Source organism: Phoenix dactylifera, chromosome 17 (assembly GCF_009389715.1).
Source record: "Phoenix dactylifera cultivar Barhee BC4 chromosome 17, palm_55x_up_171113_PBpolish2nd_filt_p, whole genome shotgun sequence".
NCBI lineage: Eukaryota > Viridiplantae > Streptophyta > Magnoliopsida > Arecales > Arecaceae > Phoenix > Phoenix dactylifera.
In genome coordinates this window covers 13,602,490-13,619,312 of record NC_052408.1, presented here as the reverse complement: position 1 = coordinate 13,619,312, position 16,823 = coordinate 13,602,490, and the positions used below count along the sequence as shown (strand labels likewise).

The 16,823-nt window shown below is 41.2% G+C and overlaps 3 protein-coding genes across 3 annotated transcripts; all 3 read left to right on the top strand.

Moving 5' to 3' along the window:
- Positions 1 to 411: 411 nt before the first annotated feature.
- On the top strand, positions 412 to 9,975 carry LOC103716881 (dolichyl-diphosphooligosaccharide--protein glycosyltransferase subunit STT3B). The gene is made up of 6 exons (XM_008805072.4): positions 412 to 1,492; positions 1,966 to 2,502; positions 4,176 to 4,630; positions 4,805 to 4,927; positions 6,220 to 6,279; positions 8,852 to 9,975. Exons 1-6 carry the CDS (start codon positions 596 to 598, stop codon positions 8,979 to 8,981), a joined length of 2,202 nt encoding a protein of 733 aa, XP_008803294.1. The 5' UTR covers positions 412 to 595; the 3' UTR covers positions 8,982 to 9,975.
- A 2,284-nt stretch (positions 9,976 to 12,259) lies between these two features.
- Positions 12,260 to 13,173, top strand: LOC103716890 (pentatricopeptide repeat-containing protein At2g22410, mitochondrial-like). Its single transcript, XM_039115228.1, has 2 exons — positions 12,260 to 12,571; positions 12,640 to 13,173. Exons 1-2 carry the CDS (start codon positions 12,260 to 12,262, stop codon positions 13,171 to 13,173), a joined length of 846 nt encoding a protein of 281 aa, XP_038971156.1.
- A 56-nt stretch (positions 13,174 to 13,229) lies between these two features.
- On the top strand, positions 13,230 to 13,787 carry LOC120104306 (pentatricopeptide repeat-containing protein At2g13600-like). The gene has a single exon (XM_039115227.1). It carries the CDS (start codon positions 13,230 to 13,232, stop codon positions 13,785 to 13,787), a length of 558 nt encoding a protein of 185 aa, XP_038971155.1.
- The last annotated feature ends 3,036 nt before the right edge of the window (positions 13,788 to 16,823 follow it).

The window sequence follows — 16,823 nt, the reverse complement described above, 5'->3', positions numbered from 1 at the left end:
GGTTAGGCTTACCGTTGCCTCTCGCCGCGCCCTCCCTTTCGGTCCCCACCGGCTGCTTCCCCTTCCGGTGCATGCCGCCTGCAAGGAAGATACTCTGCAAGGAAAGTTAGCGTTAAGGAGAAGGCCGAATGCCCCCCCCCCTGAATCGCCGGGCTGTCAACGGGACCCCAGCTGTCACGCCCCTCCGGATACCAGGCGGGTCCTCGCAATGCCGGTGCGCCCCGCTGCCTCGACCGGCGACGACCTCGCCGAGCTCTCAACGCCGGCGAAAACTAGCCGTTACCTCAGGGGAAAGTTCTCTCCCCAGAGCTCTGCAGGTTTTATTCATATTAGGACTCTATGAAATGAGTAGGCAGTTTCTGAGGAAAAAAAAAAAAAAAATTAAAATATAGTATATCAAATGCGACGATCTGAGTTTCAGAGATCATGATCCAAATTGGATCATTAAAATCCTTCTCCGGATCAAAATATTTAGGTTTCTCTCTCTCCCTTCTCCCAACCTAAATGAACCCCTGAAACCCTAATTCTCTCCCGATCAAGACTGTAGGGTTCCTCCATTCCCCCACCTCCCCTTCCCTTCCCTCCCGATCTCTCCATGGGAGCCAAGGCCGAGAATGGCGTCAAGCCCACTCCCCTCGCCTCGCCTTCCTCCTCCCCTTTCCCTTCCCTGAAAGCCCTAAAGCTCAAAACCAAACAGCAGGAGCTCCTGATCCGCGTCTCCGCCCTCGCCCTCATCTATGTCCTCGCCTTCGCCGTCCGCCTCTTCAGCGTCCTCCGCTACGAGTCCATGATCCACGAGTTCGACCCCTACTTCAACTACCGGACCACCCTCTTCCTCACCAAGAACGGCTTCTACGAGTTTTGGAACTGGTTCGACTCCGAGAGCTGGTACCCCCTTGGCCGGATCATCGGCGGCACCCTCTTCCCCGGCCTCATGGTCACCGCCGCCCTCATCTACCGCGCTCTCCGCTTTCTCACCTTCGCCGTGCACATCCGCGAGGTCTGCGTCCTCACGGCCCCCTTCTTCGCCTCCAACACCACCCTTGTTGCCTACTTCTTCGGCAAGGAGATCTGGGACGCCGGCGCCGGCCTCGCCGCCGCCGCCCTCATCGCCATCTGCCCCGGTTACATCTCCCGGTCCGTCGCCGGGTCCTACGATAACGAGGGGGTCGCCATCTTCGCCTTATTGTTGACCTTTTACCTCTTTGTGAAGGCTGTGAACACGGGATCGCTGGCATGGGGCCTGGCCTCGGCGTTCGGTTACTTCTACATGGTATCGGCGTGGGGCGGGTATGTGTTTATAATCAACTTGGTGCCGCTGTATGTTTTGGTGCTGCTGATCACGGGGAGGTATTCGATGAGGCTTTACGTTGCTTATAATTGCATGTATATTTTGGGGATGCTGCTCGCGATGCAGATCCGGTTCGTCGGATTCCAGCATGTGCAGTCCGGAGAGCACATGGCCGCCTTGGGTGTGTTTTTCTTGATGCAGGTTTGCACCTCCTTTCCTTCTTTGTTTCTACGTGTTATAGTTTGTTCTTTCACTTGGTTCTGATTAGGGGATTTAAAAAAAAAAACAGAACATTTGTCCCTTTTTTAACTATAATTAGTTGTAGAAAAGTGGTTGGCTATCGTGACATATAGCTGCACAGATGGTGACTGATATTTGACTAATTCATAGTGACCTGCTTATGGTTGTCTTTCAGTAAAACATACTCAAATGAACTAATAAACATGAAAATGCCTTCTGATCGTCAAATTCATTGTATCATGTTAAATACATCATCCAGCACGATGTCCATTATGAAAACCAGTGGATGATCAATGAAACATTTTTTTTTTCCCTTCATTGTATATGTATTGAAGTTTCTGTTAGGCTTTATCTGCCATACAATAGTTAGCAGATGCCCGAGTCGTTTAATTTATTGCCACTTTGCGAGCCTAACATATGATCCTTGTTTTCAGGTTTTTTACTTTGTAGACTGGGTGAAATACATAATAAATGATCCTAAATTATTCCATTCCTTCTTGAGAATTACTCTGACATCTGCAATAATTGTGGGTGCTCTTGCTCTTGGAGTTGGCATGGCAACTGGTTATATCTCTCCCTGGGCAGGAAGGTTTTACTCCCTGCTTGATCCGACATATGCAAAGGATCATATACCCATCATTGCATCTGTTTCAGAGCATCAACCGACAGCATGGTCATCATTCATGTTTGACTTCCACATCCTTCTGTTTCTCTTTCCAGCAGGACTCTATTTCTGCTTTAAGCGTCTGTCAGATGCCACGATATTCATAGTTATGTATGGCCTGACAAGCATGTACTTTGCTGGTGTGATGGTTCGGTTAATTCTTGTTGCCACACCTGCTGTATGCCTTATTAGTTCTATTGCTCTCTCTGCCACAATAAAAAATCTGACAACATTGATACGAAAAAAGAGCAAGGCTGCACAGACATTTTCCACCAAAGGGATATCTAGCTTGAAGGCATCAGCTAAGGTAAGGGCTTGCAAAACAAAAAAGCACATATTGTAAAATCTAACTTCTTCTCATGTGACTGTCTTTATGATCTTCTGGTTAGTTTTGGTTTTATTTTTATGAATAATGCATTTAAGAACTCGGTAATGATGGTTCGTCTTCTTTCAAACTTTTCAACATTTTAGATTTTTTAAAAACTAGAATGGAGCATATATAACTAATTTATGTGAAATAGTCGAAGAAATACCAAAGTGATAGTTGGAACGTATTTTCCAAACCAAGGATTGATAGATGAAGACATTTCTAATATGTTGAGTTGATGAAATTGGGATATGGTTGTACTAAAGTGGATTTTAAGTTGCATACATAGATAATGTAAAATTTTAAGAGCCAAACTTGGCTACACTCGAGTGGATTTCCACTCAGATCTGGCCAGGTCTATATTAGATAATGAGGGTCTCATATCTATGATTGGAACCGTTGGATGCGATCTACTATCTCTAAACTACTTACACATCAAAAATTATGTGATTTGGAGACTTCTATCCTATGCATCAAGTGATCAAAAAAAGTATATATGATTCAATATTATTTAGGTTATCCAATTTTTTTGCCTATTTGATGTATAGGCTAAGGATCTCCAAATCACATGATTTTTGGTATGTAAGTAATTTTGAGGTAGTAGATCACATCTAGCAGTTTGGATCATCAATATGGGACTCCATTCATCCAAACTAGATGTGACCGGATTTGATGGGAGATCTACTCGAGTGTAGCCAAGGGTTGCTAAAATTTTAATACCATTCATGGTCATTATATGAATCAAAATGTTAGGAAATAATGCTTGAATTATAAATTAGTGCTTTTCTGGAAGTAGTCATCGCAATAAAGATAGATTCAAGTTTACTGAGATCAAAAAAGACCTCAACAAGGAGATGCATTTTGATTCTTTGATGGCACAGAACAGGGGATAACCTATGAACAAACAGTGTGTATGTGTAAATCTGTGCTCACGTTTTCATTTATGCACATATACATGCGCCGGCATATGTTTTTATGTGAATATTAGATTGGCAGGTAGACTTACAAATACATGTGTGCAGGCATGTATTACTGGAGGGACCATTTACATGTATGGATGTTCCATCTCAATTTTTCAAGATCCTAGCTTCTTTTACAAAAATATTTTCCTACAGAACATGAGCTGGCATATTGACATCAACATTCTTGTATCATTAGTTATATAATTTTAAAGCTATAGTTTAGAAGTACATTGTTTACCGAGTTTATAAATTTGAAGCATGTTTGAACATGTAAATATAGCAGCTTGACATTTCCAAGTTTGAGGTAGTTTAATGATTGAGACATTGATTTGGACAATGATATCAATTAGAAAATTGCATTCCTAAAGCTGACATTTTCTCATTGAAATTATCTTTGAGAAATATAGTTTGAGGTGCAGTACTTGATGAGCCATTGTCTCAAAATTTTCTATCCTTTGCGCTTGTTGCATGCTTGTTAGAGACGAGACCTATAATTATATGATGATGGATCACTATCTTCTTGAAGCATCTTGATGTTGAAAGTTCACAATTTAGATGTGGTGTGCTACTACAATATTTCCTCACAAACCTTTTGCAGTTAAGGAAGATGTTTTATCTGATTAGGATAATTCCTACTTTTTCAATTGGCAGGCATCACTTGATCAAGCTTTGCCTTTCCAAAGAAATGTTGCTATTGCTTTGCTTGTTGGTGCATTTTATTTGCTTGGTAGATATGCTATACACTGCACCTGGGTCACATCCGAGGCATATTCTTCGCCCTCTATTGTCTTGGCTGCAAGGAGCGCTCATGGTGGCAGAGTTATATTTGATGATTACCGTGAGGCATATTTCTGGCTTCGTCAAAATACTCCTCCAGATGCCAAGGTGATGTCATGGTGGGACTATGGATACCAGATCACTGCCATGGGAAATAGAACTGTGATTGTAGACAATAATACTTGGAATAATACACACATTGCTACTGTTGGGCGTGCAATGTCATCATATGAGGATGAAGCATATGAGATAATGCAATCACTGGACGTGGATTATGTGCTTGTTGTATTTGGTGGTGTTACTGGCTATTCTTCTGATGATATTAACAAGTATGGGTTTAACTTACCTAGTACATTTGCATGCATTCTTCTAATTGTTTAGCAAAGTGGCAAAGCCTGTTTCCTAAAGATGCATCAATGAACTGCTTATTCAGTAACCTTTTAAGTTTAGTTACCTGTTTGATCATGTTTACTTATCTGATGATTTTTTGTATGCTGTGACAGATTTCTGTGGATGGTGCGTATCGGTGGTGGAGTTTTTCCTGTGATAAAAGAACCTGATTATCTTGTGAATGGCGAGTATCGCGTTGACAAAGGGGCGGCTCCAAAAATGTTGAACTGTCTCATGTAAGCTTTCCACACACATTGATTAGATTTCAATGATGAAATATGAACCAACCTTGTTCTACTTTCTTTTTTATTTTCTTCTAATGCTGCCTGATTGATTCATTCTTTTTAAGACAATAAGTAGTTGGCCATTTAAATAAAGAAGAAGCATGGTCAATCACATCTACTTACTGGGAATGGGGAAAAGTAAATAAACTTTTGAATAAACAAATTTTACCATGAAAACTGCTTTTGAGAATTAAACATTGTACTTGGGGAAGGGAGCTTAGAAATCCTATGGCTGTATAAATTCTTAACTAATTCTGATTATGTCAATTTCGATTTTTTTTATAGTAGCTATATGATCTAGAATCAACCTGATGGTTCACCGATATTTAAAAATGTGTTGCACCAGCAAGCTTTTAGTCTGGCACCTTCCATCACTTTACATGAGGTTTTAGTCATCGTCATACAGCATTCAAAAGTGTCACAAAGAGCCCTTGGTCAAATCATTTATCTTAGGTGTCAAAAGTAAAAGTTTTAGCTATGATTATATACTAATTCTTGTGATATGTTAGCCAAATCTTAGTTATGCTAGGAGTCCTTGAAGTGGATATATGCCACATAGAGGGTTTTATCCAGGCCTTTTAGACTAATGATATTGTGATAGAATTAATTTTATTCTATTAAATTCCACACCTGTTTCTATTCTTTTCTTGAATTTCTTATTTTCTTTTCTTAGCTTGCCTATATTTGCTTCTATCCCTACAAGCATTCTTCACATTTACATAACTACATCTGATGTCAATTCAAGCACATTGTGTCAGCTGATATGCATCTGAAACACCATTTATTTTATTGGGAAAGGTGTAAAAGACTATCTTCTTTTTATCACATTAGAAATATCTCTTAGTTCTACATTTTCGATAAACTGCATTCATTCAATAAACTTTTTAAGAACTGGAGTTATCCCAATGGAAAAGAGATATATAGGATGAATGGCCAAGGCCAATTGCAGTTTGTGTATCCAATGTTCTTAGGCATGTGTGGTTGTACTTCTGTGGTTTTATGGATGCTTTGTGAATATTCTCAGACTATGTGGATATTTTTATAAGGCCAAGGAAGTTAGATTTGGTGGTGGATGAGAGGTTCTTTCAATCCCACGCAATGTGCTGTGGGGAATCGGGATGCAGAAGAAAAATAATTCTTTTACTCATCATGCTGAGAGTACTAAAAATGAGATTTCAGACATCTATTATGTTTATGTTTGATGTCCAGTTTTTCCTGAAATAAGTTTATCTGGTGATGGACAGGTACAAGCTTTCTTATTATCGGTTTGGGGAGCTGACAACAGAGTATGGAAAACCCACTGGGTAAGTAACTTGCCTTCCATCCTACGTGTCTTTGATCAAACCCATGCAATTTAATTCTATAGTTTGGTCATTTACTCTTCCAAAGGAGATATTACATCCATTAATTTACTTTTTCATGAATTAGCATGTTGTCAATTATTAGGGTCGGCGGAACCGTCCCGAATCGGATGGTTCTGGTCGTACCGAGCCATCCCGGCGGCGGACCGGGACGGCTCCGGCAACGGAAACGAAACCTGTTGCTGGAGCTGGAGAAGGAGAAGGAAAGAGAGGAAAAGAGAGCGAGCGGGGGTGGGAGAGGAAGAGGGAGAGAAAGGAAGAGAGAGGGAGGTGGAGATCGGCTGGCGGAGGGCCAACGAAGGCCGGTGAGCCATGCGGAGGACGCTCCTTCGGGCTCCGCTCCGCCACCCTCCTCTCTCTCTCTCTCTTTTCCTCTCTCCTGTTCGTCCTCTCCTGCCTCGTCTACTATGTCGGTACAGGCCCGGCAGGGCATGGCATGGCACGGCGTGGGCCGTACCGACCTGTGCTGCCGGGTAACCGATGTGCCAGGCAACCCGTCTGGGGCTCGGTGCCGCACAGCAGACCATGTCAGTTACTCTTGTAAAGTCATGATATATGATTCTGTTTTTACTTATAATGGTGCTTCAAAATGTGAAAGAGAAATTGTTCACCTCTTCTCAAGCATAAAATAATTGCATTGATTATACGTTAAGTTGTGTAAACAGATAATAAAAATTCTGAAATGCTTATTTCTTGCATGCAATTTTATTATGAGTGCATCTTTCATAAAACTAATCTAAGTACACTTACCAATATGGTCAAAAGTTACTAATTCACATTTGGAAGATTTATTGGCCAAGAATTTTGCACTGATTTAGAGGATCGACATCAGGACTTCATGTCGTCTTTGGAGTCATTTAGGCACAGAAAGACAAGTCTTGTTGCACTAGGTTTGAGTCTAATAAGTAATTATGTAGTTTATGTACTTAAAACTAACTAAGCTTTGTGTAACTTATACAGATATAAGCTATTAGATATGCCAGTTTAGGTTAATCGATGTGGTTATTAGATTGATTTTATATCTAGGCAGGTGCTTTAGCATTAAGCTGCCCCTATAAATCCATGCGAATTTAATAGGCCTATGACAACCACTTTCCTAGACAATGGATTCTGCTCGAGCACGTAAGTAGCTGCTTGTGACAAACATTTTTTAGGATTTCTAGACTGGCTATACACACACATGCTTGTATAAATCGTCTATGATATATGCATACATACATTTTTTTATTAAAAAAATGCAAGCATGTGTATGTATCTGTATACATTTAAGGGCTTGTTTGGCTATTCCTACAGGATTAGGCTGAAAATCTTGTAGGATTCGTGGACTAGGCCATCTATTTGAGCATGACCCTATAACAATTAAACTCTGGGAAGAAAAAAAATGACCTCCATAGGTCTTTTTTTTTTCTGCAGCCCAAAGGCTAGGATCTAGGCTGAATTTGGACAGACTATTAAAAAATGTAAGCTAGATGGACCAACAGGCCCGATTTCTACAGAATTTTTAGCCCAATTCTCTAGGAATAATCCAAAACAGACCCTAAGGCTATAAGTATTATTGTCGAATTTGGGATAAGTATTTGCGGTTTTTTCTGTTTACTTGTAGCATAATCTTTGTAGGTTTCTCTCTTAAGAAGTCTTGAGACTATCAAATATGCTGCTTAGGTTAAGTTGAAAGCCCAAAGATTATTTAGGAAAGGATATTTTTGATTGTTATCTCATTTATTTTATTACTGAAATCTGATGAGCCCCACATCAATTTTCCTGTAGTCAAATTTACTTAATTAGAAAGATTAATTAGAATTTACTCATGAATTAAATATGAAAGTTAAGGGTTACAAAGTCTGACATGGATTTTTTTTGGTATAATGCCTTTTTCCGTAATTTAAAGCCAGTTCACATAATGAAAATAAATATGAATATTTAATTATTAAATTCATAAAAAGTTGAGGATCCTTCAAGATAAGTTTCTTCAGTTATGTTGATCTATTATCGTATATTTCGACTTAGTTCACATTAGCCAAATACACAGGAATTCTGAAACTTTCTTGTTAAGCAACCTGCTTTTAATTGTGACCCTCCCTGTGAATAGCTTTCTGCACTGAGTGAGTGATGGTGATAAATTGTCCTATGTTAAAGTTTGTTGTTCTAGGCTGCTGGCAAATTGACATAGAATGTTACAGTCATGTGGATTAATATTTGGTAAGTATTTTGGCTTGGGATCTGAAATGCAAACTGGGAAAAATTGTAATGATGCAGTTCTCGATTACTGAAATCAGAGCAACTTTTTTCTTCCTTGTTAAAGTTTCTTAGAAAATCTGCAGTTCCACTCAATATTCAGAGTCATCAGTTCAGACAGTGCAATTAAATGTTCTAGCTATACTGTCTGTTCAGAACTAGTTTTACATTGTTTTTTGCTGGGGTAGCTGCATCTATGTGATGCTAGGATCCATAGTGTAAATTTATTTTGCTGCTTTAGTTATGATTTCATGTTTTAATTCAGACTTATTTTTGGCAGGTATGATCGAGCAAGAGGAGTGGAAATTGGAAATAAAGATATCAAGCTTGAATACTTGGAAGAGGCATTCACAACATCGAACTGGATTGTTCGGATATATAAAGTCAAGCCACCCAAAAACAGGTGGTGAGGTCTCTGAACGTCTTGCCTTTTAGATTAGAGGAACCCCAGATATGAATCACTGTGCTCAATCTGCAGAACATTGCACGATCTTATATACAGTGGAAGGTGAGCCCATGTAATGTAAAACATGGTTTTCATTGGTTGGGGTTCTGTTTTGCAGGAGGGTTGATTTTTCTTGGAGCGTGACAGAATAGCATGTTATTCAATATGCCGAGGCTGGATACCGTCAGTTTGAGTTCTAGGCTTTTCATCCCATCCCCACCCCTTTTATTTATGTTTTAGCTGCAAAGTAAATTTGACAGAACTAGCAATTCTATCTTTTTGGAATCTCTTAGCCATGTTTGCATAATTATTGATACACAGCAACTGGACTTGACACACTGCAAATTTCATGGCATCTGAAGCGCACTCTAAAACGTCAGCAAGTCGTTAAGAAATCACACTGGTGTTCATGCAAATTTTTTGGTAACATAGATTTTCTTGGTTTGCTTAATATGTAAGGTGGTTCTTATGACGGATTACTTGGCCTCCTGAACAGATCTGCAGTGATATTTCCATTCAGAATCTTGTTTGGATCGTCAGAGGTGGTGAGCAGCACATTTGCCAATCTTTGATGGACACCTTGTAAGAGGACGTGGTCTGCGATGTGGAGAGGTACAGGTTGGATAAAAATAGGGAATCATGCATGTAAAGAATAGTATTAGTCTGCCGAGCAGCTTGCAGGCCGTGGCAGTTATCTGGAATTTCTGCCATGGAAGTGAGCTCTTGTTGGTTGTTTCTATTCTTGGGGTTTTGAAGGCTTCAGATGCCCCGGGTATCCCCGGCGTTTTGTAAAGGTGGCCGGTTTTTTTTTGGAGGGTTGGGGGTGCAGTGATGGAGCTAGGCCCCGGGTAGCTTTGAATGGTTACTTGAAATTTTTAAGTTTCAATTAGACCCTAAAGGTTAATTTATTGTATCAACGTATTTATGCTGTTAATGGACATTGATAGAAGATTAAAATTCTATTTTACCAAGAAAACTATTCTATCCGTTATCTGATATCTATTCAGAAAAAAAAATTACCAAGGATTTTTACAGGACTCCCACCATCTCTGGGATCCTCTTCCTTTTTGCCATCTTCCTCATCTACTCCCCAGATGCTCTTCCTCGGCGTTCATCTCGTTCATTGACGTCCGTTCCAATCGATGGGTATTTTAGTATTCTTCCTCATTTGTCAAATTAGTAGACATCCTTTTGTACAAGAAGAAAGAGAAACGGAGAAGAAGATAAAACATATGCTTTTCTTTAAGCAAATGATATCCATGGCCATGGCCAATTTGTTGAGAAGATGAAATGGTAAAATGTATGCCCGCCTTTGCAATGGCCGCCAAGGCGAGAAGGAAAGGATCAAAGGAAAGAGGAGACAGAGAATTCAGAGAAAAAAAAAAAAAAAAAAAAACCCGACTCACTTCTCGAGGCATAAAACACAAACAGTGTTGCTGGAAATTGGACCCGGGGGCAATCTTCGGTCGAGTGAGAGGGAGCAGCGGGTCACCACGGCGGGGCGGCGACCAGTCGGCGGGCGGCGTCCTCCGCTTGGGGTGGCCGGAGAGAGGAGCTGGGGGTCCTCACGGCGCGGCGGCGATCCGTCGGCGAGCGGCGTCCTCCGTTTGGTGTGCCTGCAAACAAGCCGGTGGCCGGGTCTTCCGGCGCCGGCCCTCCGACGCTCAAGTCAGGGAGGGGGCAAATAGTGTTGAAGAGGAGATAAAGTGTTAGTAGAGCGTGTAATTTCCCCCCCCCCCCCGCCTGAGAAGCCAAGGTTCCCTTTTATAGGCGGGGGCGGTGTACCTGTGATGTAACGGGGCGAGGCCGTAGTACGGCTTGGCATGTTGTCCAGGTCGGCGCACGGTCAGGCGAATTATTACATCGATGTCGGCGGTGAGGTCGTCGTACGACCTGAATTGGGGCGCTGCCAGGCGAATTATTGCATCGGTGTCGGAGGTATGGCCGAGATCGGAGACTTATCATGGTTGACTAGACTCTGCTGGGCTAACTTGCCGTGGAGAGCCGAGGATCCGTAGATGTCAGGAGCCATGCGCATTAATTATGGAGTAAGCCGGAGATCCGCATTAATTGTCGAGTAAGCCGGAGATCCGCATTAATGGTGGAGTAAGCCGGAGATTCATATTAATTGTAGAGTGAACCGGAGGGTTGCAGCGGCCATGCGCAATAAATGCTGAAGCAGTGGCAGGATATGGTCCTCAGTTGGACCTCGGAGAAGTACGGCCGTAGTAGGTGGCTGACAAGGGTAGACCTTGAGCATCAAGATTTTTCTAGGTCGGGATATTTTGATCGGGTCGGCGTCCGAGGTTCGGACGCCGACTTCGGCTGTTCAGGTCGGCGATTGTGCGGCTTCTTGGGGCATTCTGTCGGAAGGGAAAAATCTATTCCCAGCAAAACAGAATTAAAGATTTTCACGTATCCCTCTCCATCAATGCGAGTAATTTCTACCATGCAAAGCCAGGTCCAGACCCCCATATCAAAATGATCAGAGAAAAATTGCAGGGAATTATGAGGAGAAGAGACAGAGAAGAAAAGAACCATCTGTTTCTTTCCTTCTTTTTTCCTCTTCTCAGCCCGGCATTGAGCACCGAGGCAGAGCGCGGTTGCATGGAAATTGTCGGTTGAACGAAAGGCGGCAGCTGCGGTAGGCGGACGCGATCTCGCCGTCGTTGACGACGAAGGAGGAGGAGGAGCCGAAGTCGTTGTGGAGTCGCTTCTTTCCTTTCCTTCGTAGGTTGGAGCGATCGAGTGCTCCGCTTCCCGCTTTCTCTGCCATTGAAGATGTGTTGAATAGGTTGAGGTGGTGGAGATCGGAAAGGAGGGAGAAACTCCGACTGCTCTTTAAAGTGGTTGAGTAGGTGGCGGAGGAGGACCACGATGGGGGAGGGAGCTGGAGAGCGTTGAATTAATTTTAAAAAAAAATCTTGTTTTTTCAAAGCTAAACATTTAGTGGTGGTGATTCTATCCTGACTGCATCAACTCTCGCGCTCTCTATCTCGAGATCGGATCCTCCTTCCCCTTGCACCAAGAAACCCCCCCTCTTCTCTCTCCGTCATGGCCAAACACTTGGCCAGATATATACTCCCCATGAACCCATGCCTCCTTCGCTTCTCCAGGCCTGCACCATGGCTCAACTCAAGCAAACCCACGCTCATTCATCGTCGCGGCCTCTCTCTCCAACACGACCAGACCTCCACCAAAATCCTCCACCTCTGCTCCCTCGCACCCCTCCCGACCCCACCTATGCCCGCCTCCTCTTCCACCGAATCCAATCCCCCGACACCTTCTCCTGGAATTGCCTTTCCGAGCCCAAGCCGTTCCCAAGACCCAATACGAACCATCGCCCTCTACAACGAACTTTTGAAGAGAGGCGCCAAGCCAAATGGCATCGCCTTCTCCTTTGTCATCAAGTCATGCTCTAAACTTAAAAATATGCACTTCTTAGTGGGAATTCATGCACAATTGCTAGCCTTAGGATTTCAGTCTGATGCTCTAGTACTGAATTCATTGATCCATGGTTATATTGCTGGTGGATCCCTCAATTCTGCCCGTGCGGTATTTGATGAACTGTCGGAAAGAGATTTGATCTCCTGGACTGAGCTCATCAATGCATATGTTCGTAGCGGCGTGCCAAGGAGGCCGTTGAACTATTTCTTCTTATGGTGGAAGCAAATGTGAGACCTGATGACGTTGCTGCTGTTGCTGTTTTCACGGCATGTGCTCAGTTGGGGGATTTGAATTTGGGCAGGAAGGTAGAGAGCTTAGCTTGCAAGCTTGGAATACGGTACACTACTTATGTGGTTAATTCGTTGATAGATATGTATGGGAAGTGTGGGAGCATTGGTGATGCTTGGAAGTTGTTTGATGGGATGGTGGATAAAGATATTGTATCTTGGAACTCTATGGTTGCCGGATATATTAGATGCGGCAACATGGTGGCTGCAAGGAGACTCTTTGATCAGATTCCAAAGAAGAGTGAAGTCTCTTGGAGTTTGTTGATCAATGGTTATGTGCAAAATCTTTGCTTCAAGGAAGCTTTGATGGTATATCGAGAGATGAGTGACAGAGGTGTTGCACCCAATGAAGCAGCCATCACTGGTACTATTGCTGCTTGTGCACACTTGGGGCTCTTGATTTCGGGCAAGAGATACATGTGAGCTTGGACAAGAGTAAACTCCAATCGGATGTTATTTTGAGCACCGCCCTTGTAGACATGTATGCCAAGTGTGGCTGCCTGGAGATGGCTTGTGGATTGTTTGACAGTATTGTAAAGAAAAATTTAGTGTCGTGGAATGTGATGATAATGGGATTGGCCATTCATGGGAAAGCTTCTGAGTGCCTTGAGCTCTTCTCCAAGATGTTGAAAGATGGTCCGAGACCAAACAGCTTGACCTTTGTCGGGGTCTTGTCAGCGTGTGCTCATGCTGGTTGGTTAAAAGAAGGAAAGGAGTATTTTGATAAGATGACCAGAGTTTATGGAATTGCTGTTCGAGCTGAGCATTGCTCTTGTATGGTCCATCTCATGGGACAGGCAGGACTTCTGACCGAGGCCTTTGAGTTCATCAGAGAATCCCCTGTGGAACCTGATGTCGCTACCTGGGGAGCTCTTTTAAGCGCTTGTAGGGTCCATGGCTGTGCTGAACTTGGAAAGTTTGTTGGGGAGAGGATCCTTGAGTTGGATCCATCTCACAGTGGAGCTTATGTTCAGCTATCAAGTATGTTTGCTGCGCCGGTAAGTGGAGGGAAGTTCTGGAAATCAGGAAGGAAATGAAAGATAGAGGGATCAAGAATCGGCCTGGATGGAGTTATTTTGATCTGAATGGGACGATTCATGAATTCCTCGTGGGGTAAATTCACATCCAAGGATCAAGGATATCCATTCTGTGTTGCATGAAATAGATATCCAGATGAGTTCAATGTGTTGTGCGCAGACTGCACGATGACAATGATGTTTGGAATTTTACTAGCTTTCATCATATTACATCTCTGATCTGAGCGTAAAAGGGGTTATGAAGAAAAATCTTTTAAAAGGGACCAATCAAGCAGATGAAACTTTTGTTTGTCCAGACAGTGGATGTAATTGAAAAATGAATAGAATGACCATGACATAATGGATTTGACCGGGACAGAACTCACTCAGGTGAACTGTGAACAGTGGACGGTAAGAAAGGAGCAAGTGGCTAGGATTTTCATAACATAGTAAGTTTTTGCGGCACTGAATCATAAGCAGATGCATTTATGTGGATTTCTAGAGTGAGCCAGGACAAACTGAAGTGGAAAATGAATATTTCTGGCATTTGCTTGCAACTGTCATGTGCTGGAATCATATGAGATGGTATCTTTAATGATATCAACTCTACAAAGTGCATAGCATAGATAGGATGGTGATCTCATCCTAAGATGTGATGGCCCACTCATTTTTCTTCTGGAATAGTGCATTGGGTGAAGGGTGAAGAGGATGTGAACCAACTGGAGTACTCTTGAATTGCTTGAGCATATCAGCTAGAAGACCTGACAGACGTTAGCATTGAATGGATCTTCTTGAGTTGCAAACAATCACCTAAGTTCCTTCATGTTTTCATGTTTTCTGCAGGAGGTCCGCTTACACCAGAAAGAGATGAGAAAGGCTAGCACAGTCAGTCAAGATAAACAAAATTAAAGTGGTGATACACCATATTCCAAGGCTTCAGAGTTAAGACCAATGCATGGCATGTCATATTCTGTTTTGCTGCTCTGTGCATTGCCATGCTACTCAATGTTGTCTCATGGCATGCATACCAATTTCATCAAGTCCTGAACTCAAATGTCCAGGCATGATATTTTAGTGAGTGAATGCATTATGGAAAAATAGAATATTTTCAAAAGCAACATTGGTTTATTTTACTTTATTTAGTTTACCTTTTAAAGTGCAAAACTTTTGGCATGCAATGTATTTTATCAAATTAAGCAGAAGAGTACTGTGTAAATGATCATGTGAGTTACCAAAACCTCGATTCCAGAATATATCGCCTGTACATGAAGTTTCTGAAATTGCTTATAGTTGAAACACATATTTTGCTAGTCATATACCTGTGAACCAGCTGTGATGGTAGCATCAACTAGAATTCATGTGTCCTGTGCAACTGAAATTTATGAATGCTCCTTCTACATGCCTCTAATGAAAACTTACTGCAACTTTCTTGTTTCCAGTTTACCTATTGAGATAGTATATTGTATGTTATTCTTGATTGATTTTTTGAGATAAATTTTACTCTTAGTTGATATCATGAGGATCTTTTTTTAAAGAAAACTTATTAAAATGACCTTTTCTTGGGGTAAAGAAGGATTGGTTTTGACTGTTAACTTATATCAGTCTTCTTAAATTTGTTTGCTTGCTCTTGTAAGATGAAATTGTAGGTTCATATCTTCAATGATAGCTGATTTGCTCAATGGCTTCTCTCTTTGCATTTCTAAGTTCTCTGCATCATTACTTGAATTGCTATCTTGGCTATAAGAAATCAAACTCATGACTTTGTTTGCCTTAGGGCTTGATCTGTTGATGAGTTTGATGAATTAATCACAAAACTTGATTTATATGTTATTAAAAGACCAGGAATAACATGCCTTGTCTGGATAGATGCTTTCTTAAATTTTCTCTTGATGTGTCTAGAGAGAGGCATACATACATACATCTATCTGTTTTTTTAAGGTCACGAGCTTATTGTCATATGTCCACAGATCGAGCCAAAAGTTTTTGACGTCATAGTTTTTAGTTATGTTTGTTTATAACAAAAAATCAATGAGAATGAAACAGACACTGTATTGCATCAATAGTTCCCGCTACGCCATTTATTTACATAGGAGATGCTGCTCGTAAATGACATGTTCAGTTGTTTTAGGATAATTTGGCAATGTTTTTGACAATCAATATCCTACGGACCATGTAGTGCCTAGAATATCTCAATGCTCATTTCTCCACTTCAATGTTACTCTCTCTCTTGAACTTTACATGCAAAGAATCTGCAATCCATTAAAAATATCTCCAGCTTGACATGGCATGAACCTGCTATTTGCCACTTAAAAATAAAGAAAAAGAATGTTTCAAAGCACCTTAGCATGTTCTCTTGATCTTCATGCAACTTGCAACTTTTTCCATGACATAAATGATTTCTTGCATTAGTCTGAAAAATTGAATGAACCACATATCTTATTTTCAATGGTTTGTGAAATTCATGATTTATTTGGGACTCGTACAATAAATGATTGGCAAAATGTTAATGGTGCTAGCTATTGTTGCTGCAACTGTGTATTCTTCTATGGCTTCCTATCTTTAAACTTCTGCGGTTGTTTTAATTTTTTTTACTAATATAAGACACCAAAATACAATGATAAATTGAACATTCTTATTTATCTTAATTTTCTCCTTGATTTTTGAAAGGTCGACTTCTTTTCAAACTTTTGATGAATTATATTTTTTTTCTTGACTTCAAATTGTTGCCTTAGGGCCAATGTGTTCTTGAACGACAAAATTGTGATCATATGCATTATATAAACATGTCAACTAAGCATCTTTCTTTTTAAATTTTTGACATGCTTATTTGTATCTAATTACATTAGATATTAAAAAAACCAACAAATAGCTAGAGAAAGCTTTGTAGATAAAGCCAATCTTGGATAATGGGGGGGAAGTCTTGATACGATTATGGTAGAGTAATAAGGGCAATAGCAGCATCAAATGCCTTTGGAGCATCTCTTCATGCTATCATTTTATGCAAATCATCATTACTTGTTTGAGAAGCAAACTGAGTCTAATTGAACAAAAAGATGT